General features: G+C 39.8%; 2 protein-coding genes across 3 annotated transcripts in view; both read left to right on the top strand.

Moving 5' to 3' along the window:
• The window catches only part of LOC140736941 (armadillo-like helical domain containing protein 1), a 49,608-nt gene extending 40,037 nt beyond the window's left edge, over nucleotides 1-9,571 (top strand). The window contains exons 10-12 of the mRNA XM_073062988.1: nucleotides 3,471-3,548; nucleotides 9,038-9,119; nucleotides 9,221-9,571. Of these exons, the coding sequence (XP_072919089.1) occupies nucleotides 3,471-3,548; nucleotides 9,038-9,119; nucleotides 9,221-9,243 (183 nt within the window). The 3' untranslated portion in view covers nucleotides 9,244-9,571. The remainder of the gene's footprint in view (nucleotides 1-3,470; nucleotides 3,549-9,037; nucleotides 9,120-9,220) is intronic.
• A 7,840-nt stretch (nucleotides 9,572-17,411) lies between these two features.
• ipo13b (importin 13b) overlaps nucleotides 17,412-22,918 on the top strand; it is a 124,863-nt gene continuing 119,356 nt past the window's right edge. For both annotated transcript variants that reach the window (XM_073062987.1, XM_073062986.1), the window contains exon 1: nucleotides 17,412-17,876. In XM_073062987.1, coding sequence (XP_072919088.1) covers nucleotides 17,814-17,876 — 63 coding nt within the window. In that variant the 5' untranslated portion in view covers nucleotides 17,412-17,813. The remainder of the gene's footprint in view (nucleotides 17,877-22,918) is intronic.

The raw sequence follows: 22,918 nt of genomic DNA, 5'->3' as shown, positions 1-22,918 counted from the left end.
CTTCCTGGCCATTCTCCTCTGACCTCTCTCATTAACAAGGTATTTTTGCCCACAGAACTGTCACTCACTGGATGTTTTTTTTTACTTTTTGTACCATTCTCTGTAAAACTCTAGAGATGGTTGTGCATGAAAATCCTAGGAGATCAGCAGTTTCAGAGATACTCAAACCACCCTGCCTGGCACCAACACACATTCCATGGTTAAAGTCACATTGATCACATTTCTTGCCCACTCTGATGTTTGGTCTGAACAACAATAACCTCTTGACCATGTCTACATGCTTTTATGTATTGGGTTGTATTTAGTTGGACCCAGCAAGTAAGTGTCATTACAAAGAAAACAAGGTAGCACCTCTACTTTCTTAGAAGTTTGCAAAGATTTGGCATGTCATCTAAAACTTTGTCAAATTTCTATAGATGTGCAGAGGAGAGTATATTGACTGGTTGCATCACGACCAAGGGTGGAAACACCAATGCCCTTGAATAGAAAAGCCTACAAAAAGTACAAACGTTTGTAGTTACCTATTTTGTCTTTCTTTATTTGTTTCTATATTCTTTAAATTTTGACATCAGAATTTTCTTAAATAATTTTTATAGCTTAAAGTAAGGTACTTCAGTTTTATTTGTAATTATATCCCCAAAGACTTCCACAGTAATATCAATTGGTTTATTTTTATAGCTTGTGTCTAATTTGCTTAAGCTATAAAAATAATCTAATAGACGTTATCATTGAATTCCATCCTGTGCTGCTGTAATTCTTTTCCTCATTTCATAACTATACCTTTGTCGTGTTTGATCTAAAGTGTAAGCTATTTTATGCTGTCATGGTATTGTATGTAAATTTTCACATTCTCCTTGTTTATACATAAACATGATTTTTTTATATGGTAAGAATTAGTTACTGTAAAACTTACAAGCACTGTTAAAAAAAAACCTGTCCTTTTTTTGTCATTTTGTCTCTTTGGTCCATTTTAAAAGTCTAGATATTATCCTCTTTTCAATTCTACATTTGTTGACTTTCTCTCTAGTAATGTCACTTGGTATCTACATCAAGCATCACTAGTTTAGAAATTAAAGTTGGCTGGTTGGAACTAATTTTCTCTCCATTTTGGTACAGACAAAAATTCATTCTTTAAAGAGGCAATTGGTAAAGAAACTGGCCTGTAACTATAGAGACAGGCTCAGCTTCTCCTTATAAGATTATTTACAATATTTAAGCTTTCTCTGGCAGTAGTAGTCTTCGGGCAACAGACTACTGAAATATAGATTTATTAATTTTCTTTGGATTCAAGGGGATATAGGCAGGCTAAGTGAATGGACAAGGAGTTTACAGATAAAATATAATGTGGGAAAAATGCAAGTTCATCCACTTCAGTAGAAAAGTAGATAGGCAGAATGGTTTTAAATCTTGAGAGACTGAAAAGTATTGGTGTTTAGAGGGATCTGGGTGTCATTATGCACAAATCACAAAGTTATTGTGCAGGTATGACAAGCAATTTAGGGTTTTATTGCAAAAACTAAATCTGAATATTAAAGTAAATACATCCTACTGCAATTGCATAGTGCCCTGGTGAGACTGCATTTTAAATATTGTATATTGATTTAATGTCCACATCGAGGGAACAATGTACTTACGACAGGAAAAGTGCAACAAAGGTTCACCAGCTTAATTCCTATGATGTGGTATTTGTTCTTTGAAAAGTGATTGATCAGACTCAGCCTTGCTCCCTGAATTTTGTACCAGTAAAAAAATGTTATCTTTGAGAAGTACAACGTTTTTACATTGTTTGACATGTATTTCAGTAGTCTGTTGCCAGAAGACTACTACTGCCAGAGAAAGCTTAAATATTGTAAATAATCTTATAAGGAGAAGCTGAGCCTGTCTCTATAGTTACAGGCCAGTTTCTTTACCAATTGCCTCTTTAAAGAATGAATTTTTGTCTGTACCAAAATGGAGAGAAAATTAGTTCCAACCAATCAACTTTAATTTCTAAACTAGTGATGCTTGATGTAGATACCAAGTGACATTACTAGAGACAAAGTCAACAAATGCAGAATTGAGAAGAGGATAATATCTAGACTTTTAAAATGGACCAGAGACAAAATGACAAAAAAAGGACAGTTTTTTTTTACAGTGCCTGTAAGTTTTACAGTAACTAATTCTTACCATATAAAAAAATCATGGTTATGTATAAACAAGGAGAATGTGAAAATTTACATACAAGGATGGGGAAAGTTTATGCTGGATGAGGTCTCTAAAATTAGTACCGGTAATATAAATTATCCAAGTAAAGGTTTGGCTATTTAGGACAAAGGTGAGAAGAAATTTCTTTATTCAGATGATTATGAATTTTCGATATTCTTGACATGAGAGCCCAAGAGCTTGGTCATTGAGTTAAGTTAATAGTGATTGACAGATGTTTAGATGTTCAGAGAATCAATGAATATAAGACCATAAAACCAGAAGATATAGGAGCAGAATTAGGCCATTTTGCCCAGTGAGTCTGCTCTTCCATTTCATCATTGCTGATCCATTTTTTCTCTCAGCCCCAAACTCCTAACTTCTCCCTGTATACCTTCATGTCCTAACCAATCAAGAACCTATCAATCTCTGCCTTAAAGATCAGGCCTCTACAGCTGCCTGTGGCAAAGAATTCCACAGATTTACTATCCTGTTGTTTAAAAAAAAAATTCTTTAAAGGTGTAATTGGTAAAAGTAACTGGCCTGTAACTATAGACACCATTCTAAAAGGGCGCTTTCTATTCTGAGTCTGTATCTCATGGTCTTGGACTATCCCACCATAGGAAACATCCTCTCCACATCTACTCTATCAAGGCCTTTCACCATTCAATAGGTTTCAATGAGACCCCACCCCTCATTCTTCTGAATTTGAGGCCCAGAGCCATCAAATGCTCTTCATATGACAAGCTATTCAATCCTGGAATCATTTTTGTGAACCTCCTTTGAACCCTCTCCAGTTTCCATATGTGGTTATACTTTAAAAATGTACTGAAGTAAAAGATAAGCCATGATCTTATTGACTTTCAGAGCAAGTACAAGAGTCTGAATAGCCTACTGATATTTCTTACGTAGTCTTGAATAAAGAGTAAGAAAAAGGTAAATTGGAATTCCAATTGGAAGATTAGTTGATTGAAGGATGTTCTGAATTATTATCAATTTTACTCCTTGTCCCTCTCAGTTGCACAGTTCATACTAACCTTAAAATGCCCAAGAAATTTCTGGTGCAATTAATTTGTGAAGTCATAAAAAAAGGCCATAGGAGAAACAATCACAGCAAAGTAAATGCTCTTAAGAACACAGCAAAATGAATTTCATTCTTTTGAAAAGAAGCATTTACAAATGTGCAATCGTCCAATGAAGCATGATAGAGGGAGTTTCCATGAAGTGGTTTTAAAAATAATTTCATTGTGTTTGCAAAATAATGAAAAATTATTGCATTTCATTTTCAGTACCTGATTCATACATTTCCAGTCGTGGAAGAACATGTACGAAAAGCAATGGGAGAGTCACTGTATGAATTATATATGGTAATTCTTTAATCAACTTTATTATATTAACATGACAGTAATAGATGATTTTTGCCGACTATGGTTAAAATATAAAAAATATATAAGAAATTTACTACCATCCAGTGAATAAGCTGTTTTATAAATAGCAACTGTTTTCAAGATTTCATTTGTAATGTGTATCTTGTTGACTCCCCCTTGGCTTAACTATTTCTAAATCGGTGAATGATCGGGGACAGGATGGCATGACTGCAGAAGAAGCAAGTAGAGAGATCCAGAGGATAGTTTCAATGGAACCTCAATCCTTAAACTTGTCAATAGATATGAGGTTCTTGCAGTGGAAATACTATTAAATAGCTGTGAGCTGACATTTGATGAGGAGAAGATATACTGTATATCAGTTTTACTCAGTTCTATGAGGGACAATATAGTAAAGGATCTTTAATCATTTTGTCATACGTTTTGCTCCAGATCAAGTATCTTTGTCTCTCTTTCCTCAACGTTTGCTCAATCCCTTCAAAAGCCCCTGCTGTTGACCTAAAGGTCTTCCTAATTGCCTGAGATCTTCCACAAGAGTCCCTAGTTTTAGCCTGTGCTGGGTTTCTATGACCACCATCAACCACATTCCTTCCATACTGGGCTGTTAACTTGAGCAGTGGGAATGGAACAAAAAGGTCAAGGGCTTACTGTAAAGCAGGGGTGTCAAACTCATTTTAGGTCACGGGCCGGATTGAGCAAAATGCAGCTTCATGCGGGCCGGATCAGTCGGACGCGTGCGAACGCAGCTTTTGTTGCCTCTGTTTTTTCAGCCTGCTCTCATGTGTCGCAGTCTCTGCTATAACTACAAAGTGTTTCACTTTACAAATTCCGTTTCTTATGAAGAAGACTGCCGAGCAAGACTGCCGAATAAACACTAAAAACCCTGAAAACCTGGTACCTGAATAAACTCAGCATTAGCCATATCATACGCCATAGGCGCTTCGATTACTGGGGCCAGCTTTAATAGTAATTAGATATTATCTCGCGGGCCAAAGATAATTCCACCGCGGGCCGGATTTGGCCCGCCGGCCTTGAGTTTGACATATATGTTGTAAAGGTTTGTAGGACCTGCACATCCCTTATCATTGTTTTTCCCCCCTGAGTCTTAACCTTAAAAAAAAACTACAATGTTGACACACAAAATGATAGAGGAACTCAGCAGGCCAGGCAGCATCTATAGGAAAGAGAAAACAGTCAATGTTTTGGGCCCAGATATTTAAGGAAAGGGAGAAGTCAGAGCAAGAAGGTGCGGGCAGGGAGGAAGAAGTACAAGCTGGCAGGTGACAAGTGAAACTGGGTGATGGGAAGGGGGTGAAGTAAAGAGCTGGGAAGGTGATTGGTGAAACAGTTGCTGAGTCATCCGAGAATTTCTGCAGATGAGATGACTCAGTGTTGTATCTAGAGTACAGTACAAGGTGTACTGGGTAAACAGGAAGGGAGCCATTACAGTGCTGCTTATGGCCACGTTTGACACACAGCTCTGAAGTCGTACATACTGTGATCTGCCAGTCAGATAGTCCATTATCCTGGATACAACGGAAGTGCCAATCTGTGCTGAACAGAGCTTTTCCCCCAGCACGGAGAGCTGAGTGATATTGAAGGCTCTTCAGAAATCAAAAGACATGATCCTCACAGTGCTGTCCTGCTTATCCAAACGGGAGTAGACTGTGTTCAGCACGTAGATGACAGCATCATCGACTCCAATGTGCTCCTGGTAGGCAAGCTGCAGGGGATCAGGAGTTGATCTGACCTCGAAGGAGAGCCAGGACCAGCCTCTCTTAGATTCTTTGGGCAGATGTTGGCGAAATGGAAGAGATGCGGGTGTAGCAGTGTTGATGGTGGAGGATGTCCCAGTAGTTCTGGAATGAAAAGCTTTATCCTGAGAGCAGATGTGGTGGAGGTGGAGGAACTCAGAGAAGGGGGATGGCATTTTTACAAGTGACATGGTGGAAAGAGGTATAGTCCAGAATATTGAGATTGTTCTTTTTGTGGAGAAACAGTTTTAAACTTGCCTCCCTATAAATATTAGGAATCAGGACATGGAAGGAAAACCTAACCAAACTACATATATAATCCAAAATTACTCAATGAAGAATGGATGAAATAATAAAGCCATATTGAAAAGAAAGAGGGAGATCAATTTCAGTAAACTGAACTCTGCTGATAAATTACAGCATCCTCATAAATATAATTTTTTACTACACTTAATGCAATACTATTGTATGTCTGGGGAACACTGGGACTGGAATAAAATAATGAGTGAGGAGGCCAAATTTTGAAAACATGCAACCATGATTTAACAACATATTGCCTGCAGGCACTATATTTTAGTATTGGCAAGAGAAATCCAGTGGAAATTTTATTTTCATTTAACCTATTGTAAATGTATTGTTACGAATGTGCCACAACTCTGAGGGGCCGAAGGGTACAAAGTAGCCTCCTCCTTCTTGAGAATCGCAAGATCGCTATTAATTCAGGTCTGGGACCCAGGAAATGAGAGAGAGACACGCAGAATCCACAAGGGTTTGGAATGCGTCCTGGCCCCCAGAAAGCGGAACCATTGATAACAACCATTGTCTCTTGGAGACGGAATTGTGTATTGAGTACTGTACTATTCATTGAAGCCCTCAGGGAATGACCAGAGTGGGCTGGTTGAGGGATTGCTTCATCCCAACCTGATTGACATCTGAGACCCCGTGAGTAAGGATAAAAGAGGGTTTGGGGAACAACCCCTTTAGACGCACCAGGAGAAACGTATGAGACCGGTGGGGGCTTGTGAGTGTCCATACTTGCCTGGATGACAAGTCTTCCATGGAACGGCCTCGCTAAAGGACAAATACGGATCAAGATCGGATAAAGGAAAGCTGGCAAGTTTCAAAAATCTGTCTCTTTCTCCAACCAAAAAGCTGCAGCCTGAATGAACTGAGTGACTTTTATATTTCCATCAGACAATACATTATCCCCTAGACAACGATAGAGCTTATTTCTTATTGATTATTATTATACCTGCACTTTTAGATTTAGTATTGACGACGTATAGTACCTGTATGTTTGCATTGATATTATTTTTGTGTATTTTTACCAATAAATACTGTTAAAAATAGTACCATCAGACTTCAACAGACCTCTCTATCTTTGCTGGTAAGTGATCCAGTTACGGGGTTCGTAACAGTATAAAATGCAGCATTTATTCTATCAACTAAAGTTACTGTACATACTTTTCTGACAATACAAATTTCATACCCTATTGGATTTGTGATTATAATCCCAAAATTCCAGGAACCAATGAGATATTTGGCCTCTTCACTCATTATCCAGTGACACTCAGCACCGAGTGTAGCCACAGATCCCTTACATTTGGTGTTGGTGAGGATCAACATTTGAAAATCAGTTTCTTGAATAAAATTGATTGCAGTATAGTTTAATGTGTTTTACGCCAATTGTAAAGTCCCTGAACACCATGCATGGGCATGAAGTACTTCTAGCTAGCACAGTGCCTAGAGATGATGTTTCTTTAACTGAGTGCATTGGATATCAGGAATAATAACAGATAACAAAATAACTTGTAATATGTAATAGCAACTGCTCAATCAGTGGGCAAACTCATTAACATGAAATCATAGTAATAAACACCGTGAAGAATAATGAGTTTAAAAATAGGGCATAGCATAGTGTATAAGATTAATTCTGAACCTAACCTGAGAATTCAGTATTTTGTCTGTACCCAACTATCACCATAAACAGAACAATTTCAACACTTTGGTCACTTTTTTCATATTCATTCACGAGATGCAACCTTCATGAGCTGAACCAGCAATTAAAGCCCCCATCCCTAGCTTCTCCTGAGGTGGTGGTGGTGAGCTGCCACCTTGAGGTGTGGGAATACCCAAGATGCTGTGAGAGAGCTGCAGGATTTTAACCCAGGTCAGGATGGTGTGTAACTTGGAAAGCAAATTTCAGCTGTGGTGTTCTTGTGCTTTTGATGCCCTTGTGGTCTGGCAGGTGCTGTCTAATGAACCTTGGTGAGTGCATGCTTTACTGGTACAAATTGCTGCCATTGTGCATCAGTGGTGGAGTGAGTGAATGATTGTGGGTATGGTGCTTATCAAGCTGGGTGTTAGGTCCTATGAAGTGAAGAAGCTGCTTCGGAGTTATTGAAGCAGAACTCGTCAGGCAAGTGAGGGGTACTACCTCACATTGCTGACTTGTGTACTTTAGATGCTGAACAGGCTTCAAGGCATTAGGAGATAAGATCACTTGTGTTTCTAGCCTCTGACCTACTTCAGTTCTGTTTTTAGTCAATAGTAACCCATGATATCGATGGTCATGAATTCAGTAATAGTAATGCCATTAAAAGTGAGGAATTCAATTCAATGGCATTATTGAATTGATGCTATTGATGTTGTGGTAATTTTATGCTGCTTCCCCTCTGCTATCAGATTTTGGAATGGACAATGAACCTATAAATTCTACATCACTTCTTTTCCCCTCTTTTGTGCACTACTTATTTAATTTACAGTAATTTTAGTTTTTATTATTGGGCATTGTAATGTACTGCTGTCGCAAAACAAGAGATTTCATGACATATACCAGTGATATTAAACCTGATTCTGATTCTGAATCATATCATTCTGGCAACATCAAGCATATTAATAGAAATGAATTTTTTTATTGAATGTACCTGAACCTAACCTTATGACATGTATGTTTGGGTCCAGATGGAACCAATTCAAAAGCCAGACATTCAGCAGTGTGGTGCTAATGATAGTACACGTCAATTAAATGTCAGAAACTTGGACAAATTAGCATATTCTTAAATATTTGCAGTGCATGAAAACCTAGTGAAACAAAATGGTAGGTTTGAGTTGCGTTTCAAATATGATATCATGTTTTAGATCTGACTGAACTATATACCGTTCAAACTGCCCAAGGAACCATTCTAATCTAAAAATTGAGTCTAGATTGATTAGATTAGATTAGATTCAACTTTATTGTCATTGTGCCGAGTACAGATACAAAGCCAAATGAAATGCAGTTAGCATCTAACCAGAAATGCAAAGAATATTGCTATTTACAAAATAACTGCAAATAAAAAGTAAGTGCTACAGCACACAAATATAAAAGTACTGAGACAGTCCAATACTGCTTAGCGCTGTGATGTGAGGTTCAGCAGGGTCACAGCCTCAGGGAAGAAGCTCTTCCTGAGCCTGCTGGTGCAGGAGTGGAGGCTCCTGTAGCACCTACCGGATGGGAGGAGAGTAAAAAGTCCATGGTTAGGGTGAGATGCATCCTTGATAATGCTTTTCACCCTGCCCAGGCAGTGTTTATGGTAGATGTTCTCAATGGTGGGCAATTGATTTATATATTTCTTGAAAATACAAATCCATCTTTATAAAACAGTTGAGATATGCAACCATAACCAAGATCTAATTTTTTGTATTTTATAATTTGTACTTTTCAAATTAATACAGAAAAATCCGGAGGATTTGTACTTGAAAATGGACTCGATCCAAGCTGTTGTTTTAGTTGACAACAAAGTCAATATTCCAGCATGTAAGACAGTGCTAATTTTACACTTTAGAAATACTGAAAATTTAATTTACATTTTTATCATTTAAATGATTGCTTTAGCACAATGTAATGTTTTATCTCAGCAGTTGAAGGAGAAACAGAATAACCAAGTTGTCTGCAGCAACACAATAAGATGAAGCTATTTTTAAGCAAAATAAAAATGTTCTGAATTTACATTTTCAAACAAACATCAGAGACAAAGAGTTGTAGTGCTTGGACTATTTCAAGATATTTTCTGTTCCATTGTAAAACTCCATTTTATTGACAAGACAATGCATGATCAACTATCAAGCTACGGCTGTTGAACTGTTTTTAACAATGTGAAAATTCATCAATGGTCTAAATCCACATCTCTTCACAAACAGATTTGTCTATTAATAAAAAACACTATTTTTGCAAAATGTATAAATATATTGTCTGACTTCTCTAAACATCACATGATTCCTGTATTGCAACTTGCTAATAAAATTGAGCAATCTTTGGTGAATCTTGACATCAATCCTGCCTTCTGAATTGCACATAACCTTTAGAAAAACAAATAATTTATTCATGGCTTGTAATTTTTCAAATCATTTCTGGCTGAGGAAGTAGTTGTACCCTCTAAAATGCCTAGTTGCTGAAATCAGAGTTGTACTGCATAAGTTAAGGAGAAAGGCAGACTTGATGAGGAAATTGCACATTCAATGTACATTTTGGAGTTGAAAGTACTTCTGTTCCTTGCAGCTTTCAATTAATTAAAAAATGACAATGTTACTGTCCACAGTTCTACTCAAAAAGATTATTTCAAGTTCAGTTGCCATCCTTGAAAATTGAGTATGAAATTTTGTCGGAAATTCTAGTGTAGTTCTGAGGGAATGATGGATTTTAAACCAAGATTCTCGCTGCTTTCACATCATTTTGAAAATCCATGTGTTTGGCAATCAGTATTATTGAAAGCAGTTGTACTGTGTATCATTTGAGTATAACAAGTTTATTTGTGCCGACAAATCTAGTTCAAATGAATTCCTGTGCCATGAACTCCAAGATGCTCAAAGAGCTGCAGTTAAGAACATCTTCGAAGTTCTTCCAGCAAATGTTGACTACTTCATTATCCTTGATGAGTATACTCAAGTGTTAGCCCTCAGTGGAGTGAAGCCTTGGGTATCTGGACCATCACTGTTAGCAAGTTGCCGAGGCTTCTATGCTCTCTATTCACAATCTGTGTTTTTCTGTTTTGCTGGATGACTGTTCACTACTACTGCTTCACCCTGGAACTATGCTAGAGTTTCCACACCAGGAATGCCTCATATTTGCAGTTTACTAGCTACCACAATATTTACATCATTTCATTAAACTAGTCCAGATTCTTCTTTGCTGAGAAGCCAAGTGTTTCTTACCGAGGGTCAATTTTGGGGTACTTTAGGGCAGCCTATAAATAGTTCTATACTCAGTTGCCACTTTATTAGGTATGCCTGCACACCTGCTTATTAATGTAAATATCTAATCACCCAATCACATGGCAGCAACTCAAAGCATAAAAGCGTGCAGACGTGGTCAAGAGGATTAGTTATTGTTCAGACCAAACATTAGAATGGGCAAGAAATGTGATCTAAGTGACTTTGACTGTGATAGTTCAAAGTTCAAGATACATTTATTATCTAAGTACGTATTTGTCATCATCTGCCATTATGGACATATTTAATAAATCTATAGAATAATAACCAAGACATAATTGGCAAAAGATTGCCCAACTAGGGTGTTAAACCAGAGCGCAGAAGACAACAAACTGCAAATACAAAAGCAAAGAAATAATAATAATAAATAAATAAGCAATAAATATCCAGAACATGAGATGAAGAGTCCACGAAAGTGACAAACATGAGAAAATGATGATAACTCCATGGAAGTGAGTCCATAGGTTGTGGAAACATTTCAATTATGGGGCAAATGAAGTTACCCCCTTTGGTTCAAGAGCATGATAGTTGAGGTTTAGTAACTGTTCCAGAATCTGATAGTGTGAGTCTTGAGGCTCCTGTACCATCTTCCTGATGGCAGCAGCAAGAAGAGAGCATGTTCTGGACTGTGGAAGTCCCTGATGTTGGACGCTGCTTTCCTGCGACAGTGTTTCATGTAGATGCGCTCAGTGGTGGGGAGGGCTTTACCTGTGATGGACTGGGCCATTTTTGTAGGATTTTCTGTTCAAGGACATTGGTGTTTCCATATTGGGCTATGATGCAGCCAGTCAATATACGCTCTACTACATGGGTATAGGTTCATCAAGTTTTTAGGTGTCACGCCAAGCTCTGCAAACCCCTAAGAAAGTAGAGGTTTCTTTATGTGCTTTATTTGTAATTGCAGTTATGTGCTGGGTCCAGGACATGTCCTGCGAAATAATAACACTGAGGAATTTAAAGTTGCTCACCCTCTCCACCTTGATCGTTTGATGAGGACTAGCTCCTGGACCCCAGCCTTGAAGTGGATGGGCTACAGCAGTAGAAGATCTCACCAGGTTCCACTCCTGTTGTCTTGGTATTGTCTGGGAAGGGCTGTCTGTTTGTTTGTTGGGAGCTTTGATCGTCTTCTGGTAATGTGTTTGTCGACTTGCATGTTTTGGAGCCAGATTTATAGAGACAATAGATTTGCATAGGCAGTGACTAATCCATCAGTCAGTAGTGCCTGTCGTGGTGTGAGTGATGTGAAGATACTTGTATCTCCTTACTAGAATATAAATCATCCCAGGTTACAGCAGGGTTTCATTCCTGTGTACTATTTGTAACCTGGATGGTTTGCAAGTCAGAAGCTCAGCCATAAATTGAGTTCCCAAATGGCAGATATCTGCGGCACCCTAACTGCTGGCAAATAATCCCATCAGGAAAGGATCTTCAGAGGAAACATGGGTAGTGGGACTAGCTGGATTGTTCTTAAATGGAACAAGAATGCACTCAACAGGCTGACTGGTCACCTTCCATGTTGTAACCATTCTACGATTCTGCAAACACTTAGGTGTTATGGTCGAGGATGTTTCAGAGCGGCTGCAGAACATTCTCAAGGGAGATGGTGAGCAACCAAATGTTGCGGTGCACATTGGCACCGATGATATAGGGAGAAAGGGGGAAGAAGTGTTGGGCAGTGAGGATAGGGAGTTCGGACCTCGAAGGAGGTAATCTCTGGATTACTCCCAGTGCCATATACTAGTCAGGACAGGAATGGAAAGATAGAACAGATGAATGAGTGGCTGACGAGCTGTTGCAGGGGGCAGGGCTTCAGGTCCTTGGATAATTGGAACCTTTTTGGGGGAGGGTGATCTGTACAAGATGGCTTGCACCTTATCTAAAGGGGAGTCAATATCCTGGTCAGAAGGCTATTCAGGAGGGTTTAAACTTTTGGCAGAGGAATGGGAAGCAGAGCACTAGATCAGGTGTGTTTGTATGAAGTGTGTGTATTTTAATGCTCGGAATATTATGCACAAGGGTGATGAACCTGGGGCATGGATCTGTACATGGAACTATGCTATTGCGGCCATAACAAAGACTTGTTTGAAAGAGGAATAGGATTGGATGCTCAGTGTTCCAGGGCTTTGATGTTTTAGAAAAGATAGATAGGGAGACAAAGTGGAAGTGAGGTTGGGAGGTACACTATTAATCAGAGACAATATCACAGCTGGACTCAGAGGGGACTGTGTTTATATGGGTAGAACTCAAAAGTACCCACCAGGAATGGATGTGAAAGCAGAGTAGATAATTGTTTTTTACGCCAAGCGGAGAGTGCCTGGAATAGGCTGTGTGTGAGCAGATATGAGAGTGACAATTAAGGAGTACTAGCTAGAATATGTTGGGAATGGATGGATATGGATCATGTACAGGCAGAGGGGATTGTTCAATGCAGCATCATGTTTGGCATCGATGTTGAGTACCAAAGGGAATGTGGTGTACTATGTTTTAGACGGGTAAGAAAGGAATTGAAAACAAAGCAAGAGCTCAATCAAACCAGATCATGATTTCACCCTTTACTTCATAACATAACAAACGAGCAGGCTCAGCTTTGCCATCTTCTCTCTGCATGTGGAAACTATTGTGGACTTCAGGGCAGTCCGGATTAAGAGTTTATCCAGTGCTTAGGTAGGGGCTGTTGGCGTGAGGTTGTCGGTTTGACTTTGCTGGCAAAACAGGGTTTTGATACGAAAAGACAGCCCTTCAAATATTTTGACAGAAGGATTATATTGGCATTTACTTTTTGGATTCCCTTCTTACTGCTCACAGCTTGCCAGAAGATGGTGTCTTTTCTGACTCTGGCATTGAAGTTGCCTGGGAGAACTTGTTTGTTTCTCTGGGGACATGACAAGGTATTTTTGAAGGTTGTAATATAAATTCCCCTAGGTATGTTTTAAATCTTCCATTGTTGGGGTATAAGCATTGATGGTCATGTTATGGTATTCCCATGCTGCAGTAAACTGGAGGATCACAAGAAGCTTATTTATCCCACAGTGATATCATTGAGACACTAGACTAGTACATTATTCAAGGTAAAGCACAGTCTGTGAAGTTTTGCTCCCTGTGTGCCATTCAGAAGAATATCAAAATGTCTGAGTTTGTGGACTATGATAATGTAACGATGTTCTGGTCTGGCACTGTTGGCCCTTTTCAAGAGGGAGGATGTCTCCGAGTTCTCGGATAGAGTCATGTGATTCATCCGGAAGTGCATCGAAGATGTTGTCCCCCAGATGTCGGTCAGGATCTTCCCAAACCAGAAACCCTTGATCAATAGTTCTGTACGAGCAGCACTTGCCACGCCACACGGAGCTTATGCTGCTGGCAATCAGCAGGAACGCAAGAAAATCAGCAACGATCAAGGCAGCGAAACAATACAGGGACAAGATTGAGTCAAGATTCACAACAAATAGCACACGTGACTTGTGGCAAGGGTTGCATACTATTGCAGGCTTCAAGGACAAACGTAGTGGTGCCGCCAACATCGTGGTCTCTCTCCCAGATGAGTTCAATCACTTTTACGCTCGGTTCAATGTCACTAACTCTGAGCCTCCGAGCAAAGCCATCGCTACAACCTGCAACCTGGTCATCTCTGAGGCTGAGGTACGCAGATGTTTCCAACGAGTGGACAGTCACAAGGCTGCGGGACTGGACGGCATCCCAGGGTGGGTACTCAGGATGTGTGCAGGTGTGTTTACTGACATTTCTAATCACTCTCTTCCCCCAGTGCAGGGTGCCCTCCTGCTTCAAATTATCCACCATTGTCCCTATACCAAAAAAGACGAAGGTAACATATCTGAATGACTGGCATCCTATCGCACTCACCTAAATTGTAAGCAAATGCTTTGAGAGGCTGGTCAAAGACTACATCTGCAGCATGCCTCTACACAAACTGGACCCCCTACAATTCACCTACTGACACAACCGATCAACAGACGACACAATAGCCACTGCTCTCCACACTGTCCTTACATATCTGGAGAAGAAAGATGCTAATGTGAGAATGCTGTTCTTGGACTACAGTTCAGCATTCAACACCATAGTTCCATCCAGGCTCGACAAGAAGCTCAGAGATCTCGGCCTTCACCCTGCCTTGCGCAGCTGGATCCTGACCTTCCTGTCAGATTGCTGGCAGTCGGTAAGAGTGGACTCCCTCACCTCCATCCCTGACTCTCAACACAGGAGCCCCTCAGGGCTGTGTCCTAAGTCCCCTCCTTTATTCTCTGTATACCCATGACTTGTGTCGCCACCCACAGCTCTAATCTGCTAAATAAATTTGCCAACGACACTACATTGATTGGCCTAATCTCAAACAATAAAGAGGTGGCCTACAGGGAAGAAGTCATCACCCTGACACAGTGGTGTCAAGAAAACAACCTCTCCCTCAATGTTACAAAATCAAAGGAGCTGTTTGTGAATTACAGGAGGAATGAAGTTGGGCTAACCCCTATCAACATCAATGGATCTGGGGTTGAGAGGGTAAACAGCTTTAAGTTCCTCGGCATCCACATCACTGAGGACCTCACGTAGTCTATGCACACCAGCTGTGTGGTGAAAAAGGCACAACAGCACCTCTTTCACCTCAGACAGTTGAGGAAGTTTGATATGGGCCCCCAAATCCCAAGAACTTTCTACAGGGGCACAATTGAGAGTATTCTGACTGGCTGCATCACTACCTGGTATGGGAACTGAGCCTCCCTTAATCGCAGGATTCTGCAGAGAATGGTGTGGACAGCCCAGCGCATCTGTAGTTGTGTACTTCCCATGATTCAGGACATTTACAAAGACAGGTGTGTAAAAAGGTGTGTAGGATCATTGGGGACCCGAGACACCCCAACCACAATTTACTCCAGCTGCTACCATCTGGGAAACGATACTGTAGCATAAAAGCCAGGACCAACAGACTTCGGGACAGCTTCTTCCACCAGGCCATCAGACTGATTAACTCACACTGATTTGAGTGTATTTCTATATTACATCGACTGTTCTATTTATTATAAATTATTATAATTACTATGATTGCACATTGCACAATTAGACAGAGGTGTAACGTAAAGGTTTTTACTCCTCATGTATGTGAAGGATGTAAGAAATAAAGTCAATTCAATTCAATTCTTTGAGGTCCTGAACTTCACACTGAACAATAAATGTTTCCATACATGGTTTCTTTCAATTGTATACAGATATGGATTTAAATCAGAATGACTGAATTTGTGAAGCATTGAATGATTTGCTGCAGGTAATATCCAAAAGGAAAACATGTGAAGGGCACATATTATACAAATATTTAACTGTCATCTGCTTTTGTGTATAATAAATTATATCACCCAGAAATCTAGAGAGCCAACATCATCCAAAATATTGGACCAGTAGACCACATCTTCTAGTTTGTGTGCAGTTTTGGATGCCATACTACAGGAAGGATGTGAATGCACTGGTGAGAGTGCAGAGGAGATTCACCAGATTGTTATCTCAATTAGTCCTAATGTGGGTAAGTGGTTTTAAATGTCAACTGTTTATTCATTTCCAAAGATGCTGCCTGACCTGTTGAATTCCTTCAGCATTTTATGTGTGTTGCTCTAGATTAAAGGAGTTTTATTATAGGACGAGATTGGATGGGGGAGGGGGTTATTTTCTCTGGAACAAAGGAGATTGAGGAGAAATTGAATGGAAGTATATACCATGGAGAGATGCTTTATCTCCATAGTAGGAGTATCAAAATATATTTATTAATTTAAAATGAGGGGAAGGAGGTTTAAAGGGATTCTGAGGAGTTTTTTTTTACACAGATGTTGACATTTGGAAAGTACTGCCAGAGGAGGTGGTAGAATCTGTGCAATTACTACATTTAATAGGCATTAAGACATATTCTTAACCTGGCCAGGATGGGAAAGGTATATTCCTAATGCGGCAAATGGGATTAGTGTAGATGGGTAAAAAGGATGGCCTGGGTTTGGTGGGCTGAAGGGACATTTCTGTGCTGTATGGCTCTGTGAGCATACAGGGAGGCCATCAGTCTACGACATCCAGAACAAAGGGAGGAGACAAAGTTGGTTGTGAGTGAAATCCAATGATGACAGTGGAACCTGTGTGGGAGAGTTTTTAAAGTGGAAAAGCCATTGCACCAGGATAGTGCACTCTTGACCTCATAAGTCTGGGTCCAGCAGATGTCACAACTGGGGTCTTCCTTGGATGTAGTGGATAATGTCCCTATCTCACTGGAGTTCAGCGTGCCTTTTGAAGCGGTGTACTGGGATGTGGTCTCTGTCACACGCAAAAAGCTACTTGGAGTCACAGGTGAGAGCTGAGTGTCCGGTGGGGCCCAAAGTGAGTGAGCTGCCCCAGAACGGACACAAGCTCCTTCACCAGAGGTTCTATCCCTCCTTGAAGAGGTCAGGAGACTACATCAAACAACATATGAGGCTAACAGACCACAATATCCAGAATACTGGGACTCCAGCTGTCTCTCTCCTCTGGGATGCTAGCAGACTACATGTACTTCATCTAGCATACTGGGAGGCCAATAGACTACGTCATTGAGCACGCTAGGAGGCAAATAAGAACTACATTACCCAGAATGCTGGGAGGCCCAGTGAAGAATTACGTCACTTAGGTGGCCAATCGCTTTCTGTGGCAACGCCCAAAAAGTAACTCTGAAATCTGATATCGTTGCACTGCTTCGTAAGGTCGACTGATAGATGTGTTATTGGAAGTGATTAAAAAAAACTTGTTACAGAATACAGAAAACTTGTTACAGCTTCATTCATTGATTTGTTTAAAAGGTCATTTAAAGCCGGCGGTTGCACGGCCGCCTTGAAGTGGCAAAGACCCGCGGACCTGTCACTGGAGGCCTGCGGTGTCTGCAAGAAATCTGGAGCGGGAGCGACGCCGTCTGTGCAGCTCCGAGCCTCCCGAGCACCGCCATCATTATCGTTAATGTGTGCGTGAGATTTTTAAAGGTGAAAGATGGGTCGCTCTCTTGCAATTTAGCGTAAAGTGGGAACGGGTGATCGAGGTTGTGAGGACGAGGAGGCGGACACAAAGGAGACTGGAGAGAGCTGTTATCCTGAGTTGGAGGGAAGCGAGAGCTGGAACAGGGTCATCCTGACTGTCATCAACCCCTCCATCTCCAGCTCTACAGGGCTATTTCTAAACTGAAGAAAGAGAGAGAGCAACAATAGTGATATTTTTCTTTCAAAGCCCGGTTAAGATGGATCGTGAAAGAGGAGAGAGCGAGGATAATTTGGATTACTCAGTTGCAAATGTAGAAAAGGTAAGGTTACACAACATTTTCATTTATTTATAACGCTGTACCTTTCGTCATCCTATTTTGATTTCAGTGATCTCGCCGAGACGCAAGAGCATCATTTGCTGCCAAACATACAATCTATCAGTGGTTGTCATTAAATGAATAATATAAATAATAATTGTGTTTGACATTATTAGAAATGAAAATGGATTGCAACCTTTTGTGAGTATTTTGTAAGTTAACATGCATTTTTTCAGTTTATCAGAGAAATGGTGGGTTATGCCTAATAAACCAGATAAAATTCTTCGGAGAGATAGTGACAGGTATGTTTATAGATATAATTTAGCTGGATATACAGACTAAAGACTGTTACTAAGTGATTGCAAGCAAGAGTTGAAACTTGCAGCTTTGAGTTTTTAAAAATCATTGTGGAACATTGGTTGAATTGCAGAACACAAGGAATAGTGCCAAGGACAGCTCAAAAGTGGGCACCCCTATAAGGCACTGTAGATCATCAGCAGCAGAAATAAACACCTCCACAATAAGTAACTCCATGGCCTGGCATATCCTTCACTCAACTTTTAGTATATTAAACTGTGAATCAATTCTAGCTTAGTGATGAGTGCAGATGGTCATGTTGGGATCAGGACGTGGCATACCAAAAAGTGGGTATGACTGATTTTTTTTCTGAAACTACAAAACCTTTTTTATCATCTAAAAGGCACAAAGGTGGGTTCAACTCCAAGAAGGTTGACCATACGCTATCCAGGACAAAGCAGTTTGCTTGAATTGGTACTCCCAACAATAACCTTAAGCATTAACTCCATGTGCACAGTGCCTGCAAAGTATATGATCAACAAAATGAACTGCTATTACTCCAATAGATTACTGCAGTTTCTTCTACCATCAAAAGCAACAGGTGCATGGGAACACCAACATATGCAATTGCCCTTTTAAAGTTTCACACCATCCTAATTTTGAAATGGTGCCATTCCTCCTTTTATATTACAAGTCCTAACAATAGCACAGTGGGAACATCAGTCAGACAGACTGCAAGGGTTCAAGAAGGCAGCTCACTACTGGCCTCACAGAGCATTTGTAATGAACAATGAATGGCAGTTTTGCTAGTGACATCTGAGGGTCCAAAACTAGAAATTAAATTTTCAAAAAGCTGCATTACTTTACATTTTTGTGTAAAAGATGCCACAGTTTGCTGATTGCAAGTGTTGGGATATAAAATCAATCATTCAGATTTGTTACGTGTACAAGTGGTATAGAAGCATCATTAAAGGAACCATTAGATAATATCTTTTAAGGCTAATAGTTTCTTTAATTCTGTTCATATAGCCACTTGTGCTACTTTAATAAGTGCATGGGCAAAGTTGTGGTAAGAATGAAGTCATCCATTTTGTATGTAAACAGGATATACTGTGTACTTTCTAAAAGGTGGAGGGATAGAAGCAGTATCACAGAGGATTTGCAATCCATGCATACAGAGCAACAAAATGCCATTGAGAAATGATAGCAATCACCTGTTAATAGAACAAAGCCCTTTTATATTTGGAAGACTGAAATATAAGGGGTAAAAATTATGATACAGGTTTATAAATTCTGAAACCAGTCTGTGCATTATAGCTTAGAAAATATATTATTCTCAGAGAGAATTTAGTATTTGGCCTTTGAAGGATTGGTATATGGGAGATTGCACAATTGGAGTTGTATTTCAGGAATGAGGAATATTCATATATTAAGGAAAACAAAATAATTACATTGCTTGTTGATGAGTGACGTAGAGTCTGAAAAGTGAGCAAGCCTGCAAAAGTAGCAACAGAAATTTAGAACTTCCATTTTGAAATGTACATCTGGTGCTAAATCAATTGCTGATTTTAAGGTTGAAGTTTAAATATTGATGTTGTTAAGAAATTTAAAAGTGGTTAGACAGGTATTGGATCTCAGAAAATGAATGATAAATGCATTGAGATGGTTAACTTGCATTCTCATGTTATTATTAATGGCATTGCAATCTTACTTCAGTTTATTATTGGAACAATTATTGCAACTAATTTAGGTAAAACAAAAGTTCTAAAAAATTTTGTTCCACTTTATTACAATGATAAAACTTTATATATTGTTAGTATTTTTTCTAATGCTTGTATGAGTTTCAGGCTGGGGCTAAAACACTTAGCCTGGTTTACCTGAGGAGAAAATACATATTTGCCCCTTTCTTAGAAAAACAACATTTTTTTTGTAAAGGGACAATGCACAGTAATTGTTGATTTGTATGCCTGTGCATAGATCAAAACATATTAAATATATTGAACGGTGGGCTATTCTTTAAGATATGAATTGATTTGTCAATTTCACTAGCACTTTTTGTGAATTGATCCACTTCCAGTTTATAAGTTAAAATAAAATCACTTGAATTTTATGATTGCTGACAATGTTCTCCAAAATCAAAGGAATTTTATTAGCTTAGATGGCATGGTCTTACAGCCACTCAGAAAATTGTAAAAGCAGAAAATGGGGTAAATGTGATCCAGGCCAGGGGATGTGAAGCAGTGGGAAATTGAGTTCTGGTATGTTTTTAAAATTGGGAAAGTATACTGAGGCCAGAATGAATTTTAAATCCCTCTCAAGTGTCTACAACTTCCCTTTGATCATCATTCTACACTTCTGTTTGGTGCTCGGACTGTTGAACTGAGTAGGCTTGCTTTAGAATTGCACTTGAATTCAGAGTCTGAATAGAATGAAATAAAAATTGTAAATACTCAGCCGGTAAAGCAGCATTTGCAGTGAGAAGCAGATTTCTTGTTTTTGGTCAAAGTACCGTAAATATTGGTCAGCTGAAACTCTGTTTAAGGAGAGTCTTTAGAATTGACCTGTGGAAGTGTTTAGCAAGGGAGCTCCAGAGTGTAAGTGGCTGAAGGCATTTAGGAGGGATTGAGGCTAGTGTTACAAGAGCAATTTTTTGTGGTGTGTACATATTGGGTAGATATACATGTTTACAGGCTGTTGGGTTCTTTGGAAGTCTCTGTTGGGAATGCAGCCAATTTGATTATACATTTATGACTCGGTTTTGGATAAAAACTTTCAGATTTGTGAAACACATTAGGGAATATGGCATTTCATGAGGATTTATGATCTAGATTAAATGACATACAACTAAAAAGATTTTCATGTTCAAGTTCAGGTTTTATTTAGATAAGGTAAATATAAGGAAGCTTTTCCCAGTAGCAGTTATTTCAAGGATTGGAAGGTTGGGCAGCCAGGCAGTATGTGGAGAAAGAGTAGTTGTGATCTGGAATACACTGACTGTGGAACTGATGGAGGCAGAATCCTTCCATTCAGAAAAAACTATATGATTCTATGACTTTTGGATCCAGTTTCATTTAGTCTGATACTAAGCCCATTGTGATTGTGTTGAATAGCAAAGCTAATTCAGTCCTGTTTCCTGGACTAAACTATTGGAACTACAATCTGCATATTCTTCAATACCAAGCCATCCAGTGTCCCTTTTCAAAACCTCAGTATTGTTCTCTCAAGGCTAGTTTTTCTCTAAACTAGACTGCTTTACAGAGCACCTATATTCTGTACAGAATGGCCATCTCAAGCTCCCAGTTGAATGCTATTTCAACTCCCCATTTTCACATTGATCTACCTATCCTCAGTCTCCTCCCTTGTTAGGGTGAGGTCAAATGCAAGCGAGAAGAATAACACTTCATATTCCAACTGTGTAGCAATGGTGTGGATGTTGAATTTTCCAATTATAGGTAACCGACAGTCTCTATGTTGCTTTCTTCCTCTCTTCTTGTATGCCAGATGGCACCAGGGGACCGACGGCGGAGCTTTGCAGAGAGCTCACAAAATTACTGGATATACTTCTGAACTGCGATTGCTGTAGTTTGCAGCCTGTAATTTCCCTTTTAAAGATGTACTTTGAACCAACCAAATGATCTGGCACTTTTGCGATCTCCTGGGGGATACGGTGAATTAGATTCCCAATGTTGGGGGTGGATACTGCTTCATGGCCTCATAGTGGAAGATGAACCTTGGTCAGCTCCATTATTCCATGCAAATTAAAGCCTTGAGCAAGATTAAAATCATCAAGGACAGGAACAGAAAAGGAACAGGTGTTTGGTGCCATCTGCCAGTGTTTGACCTGCCTCACTCTTCTCGCAGTACTATTGGATGGGAGGTGCAGGACTCTTGTGTCCCATGCTGCCAGGTTTGGAAGCAGTTGTTGCCCTGTGGCCATCGGCCACCTGGACAGGCTTCACTCGGCGCTGACCGGGCTCTGCAGCTGAGGACTCACTTCCGGGGACTCTGCAGTTCATGTTCCATCTGTTCTTGTTTACTTTTTGCGCTATTTATCCTCTTGCAAATTGGGTACGTAGCAGTCGTGTGTGTTTTTAGTGAATTCTTTCTTTTGTGTGTCTGCAAAAAGATGTATCTCAGGGCTGTATATGGTATATATACTTTGATAATAAATTTGAACTTTGATTCACTTAAATTCTCTCAGCTTTCCTCCTCCTCTTGCTTCTATCTACCCATTGCCTATATACTTTATCGACTGGATCTTCTGGCTCCTTCACTGACAAACTCCATCTGCCCATCATCCCTCCTTATCTAGGTCCCCTTTCCTTATTCCAGCTACTTGACCTCTATCCTTTCCATCTATCCCCCCTTTTCTCTTTTGTTCTTGTCTATTTCTAGCTACAGCCACCTGTTATTATCTCCCAACTGTGCCTCTCCCCCTCCACATTCCTTCAGCAGGTTCTGCCATCATCTCCCTCCTCAATTGGTTCTACCTGTTGCCTGCCAGTCCCTGCCTTATCCCCTCTGTACCAGTTAAACGATTATAAAATCAAAACAAAGCGATTGCTGCTGGCCTGCGACTGCCACACAGAGCTGCACGTGACATGCATGTGACTGATGTTAGTTAGAAAATATTCGGCAACAGTATCCTGCCCAATTAAGCAACATTGTGCCCCAAATAAGCAAAGGGAATCCTGGCTACTTCCTTAGTTTGTTTTTGTTGTTGAAGAGTTGTCCCAAATAAGCAGCTG

The sequence above is a fragment of the Hemitrygon akajei genome, chromosome 12 (genome assembly GCF_048418815.1).
Source record: "Hemitrygon akajei chromosome 12, sHemAka1.3, whole genome shotgun sequence".
In the NCBI taxonomy this organism is placed as follows: Eukaryota; Metazoa; Chordata; class Chondrichthyes; order Myliobatiformes; family Dasyatidae; genus Hemitrygon; species Hemitrygon akajei.
The sequence above is the reverse complement of the archived record's forward strand: the minus strand, read 5'-3'. Positions and strand labels throughout refer to the sequence as shown.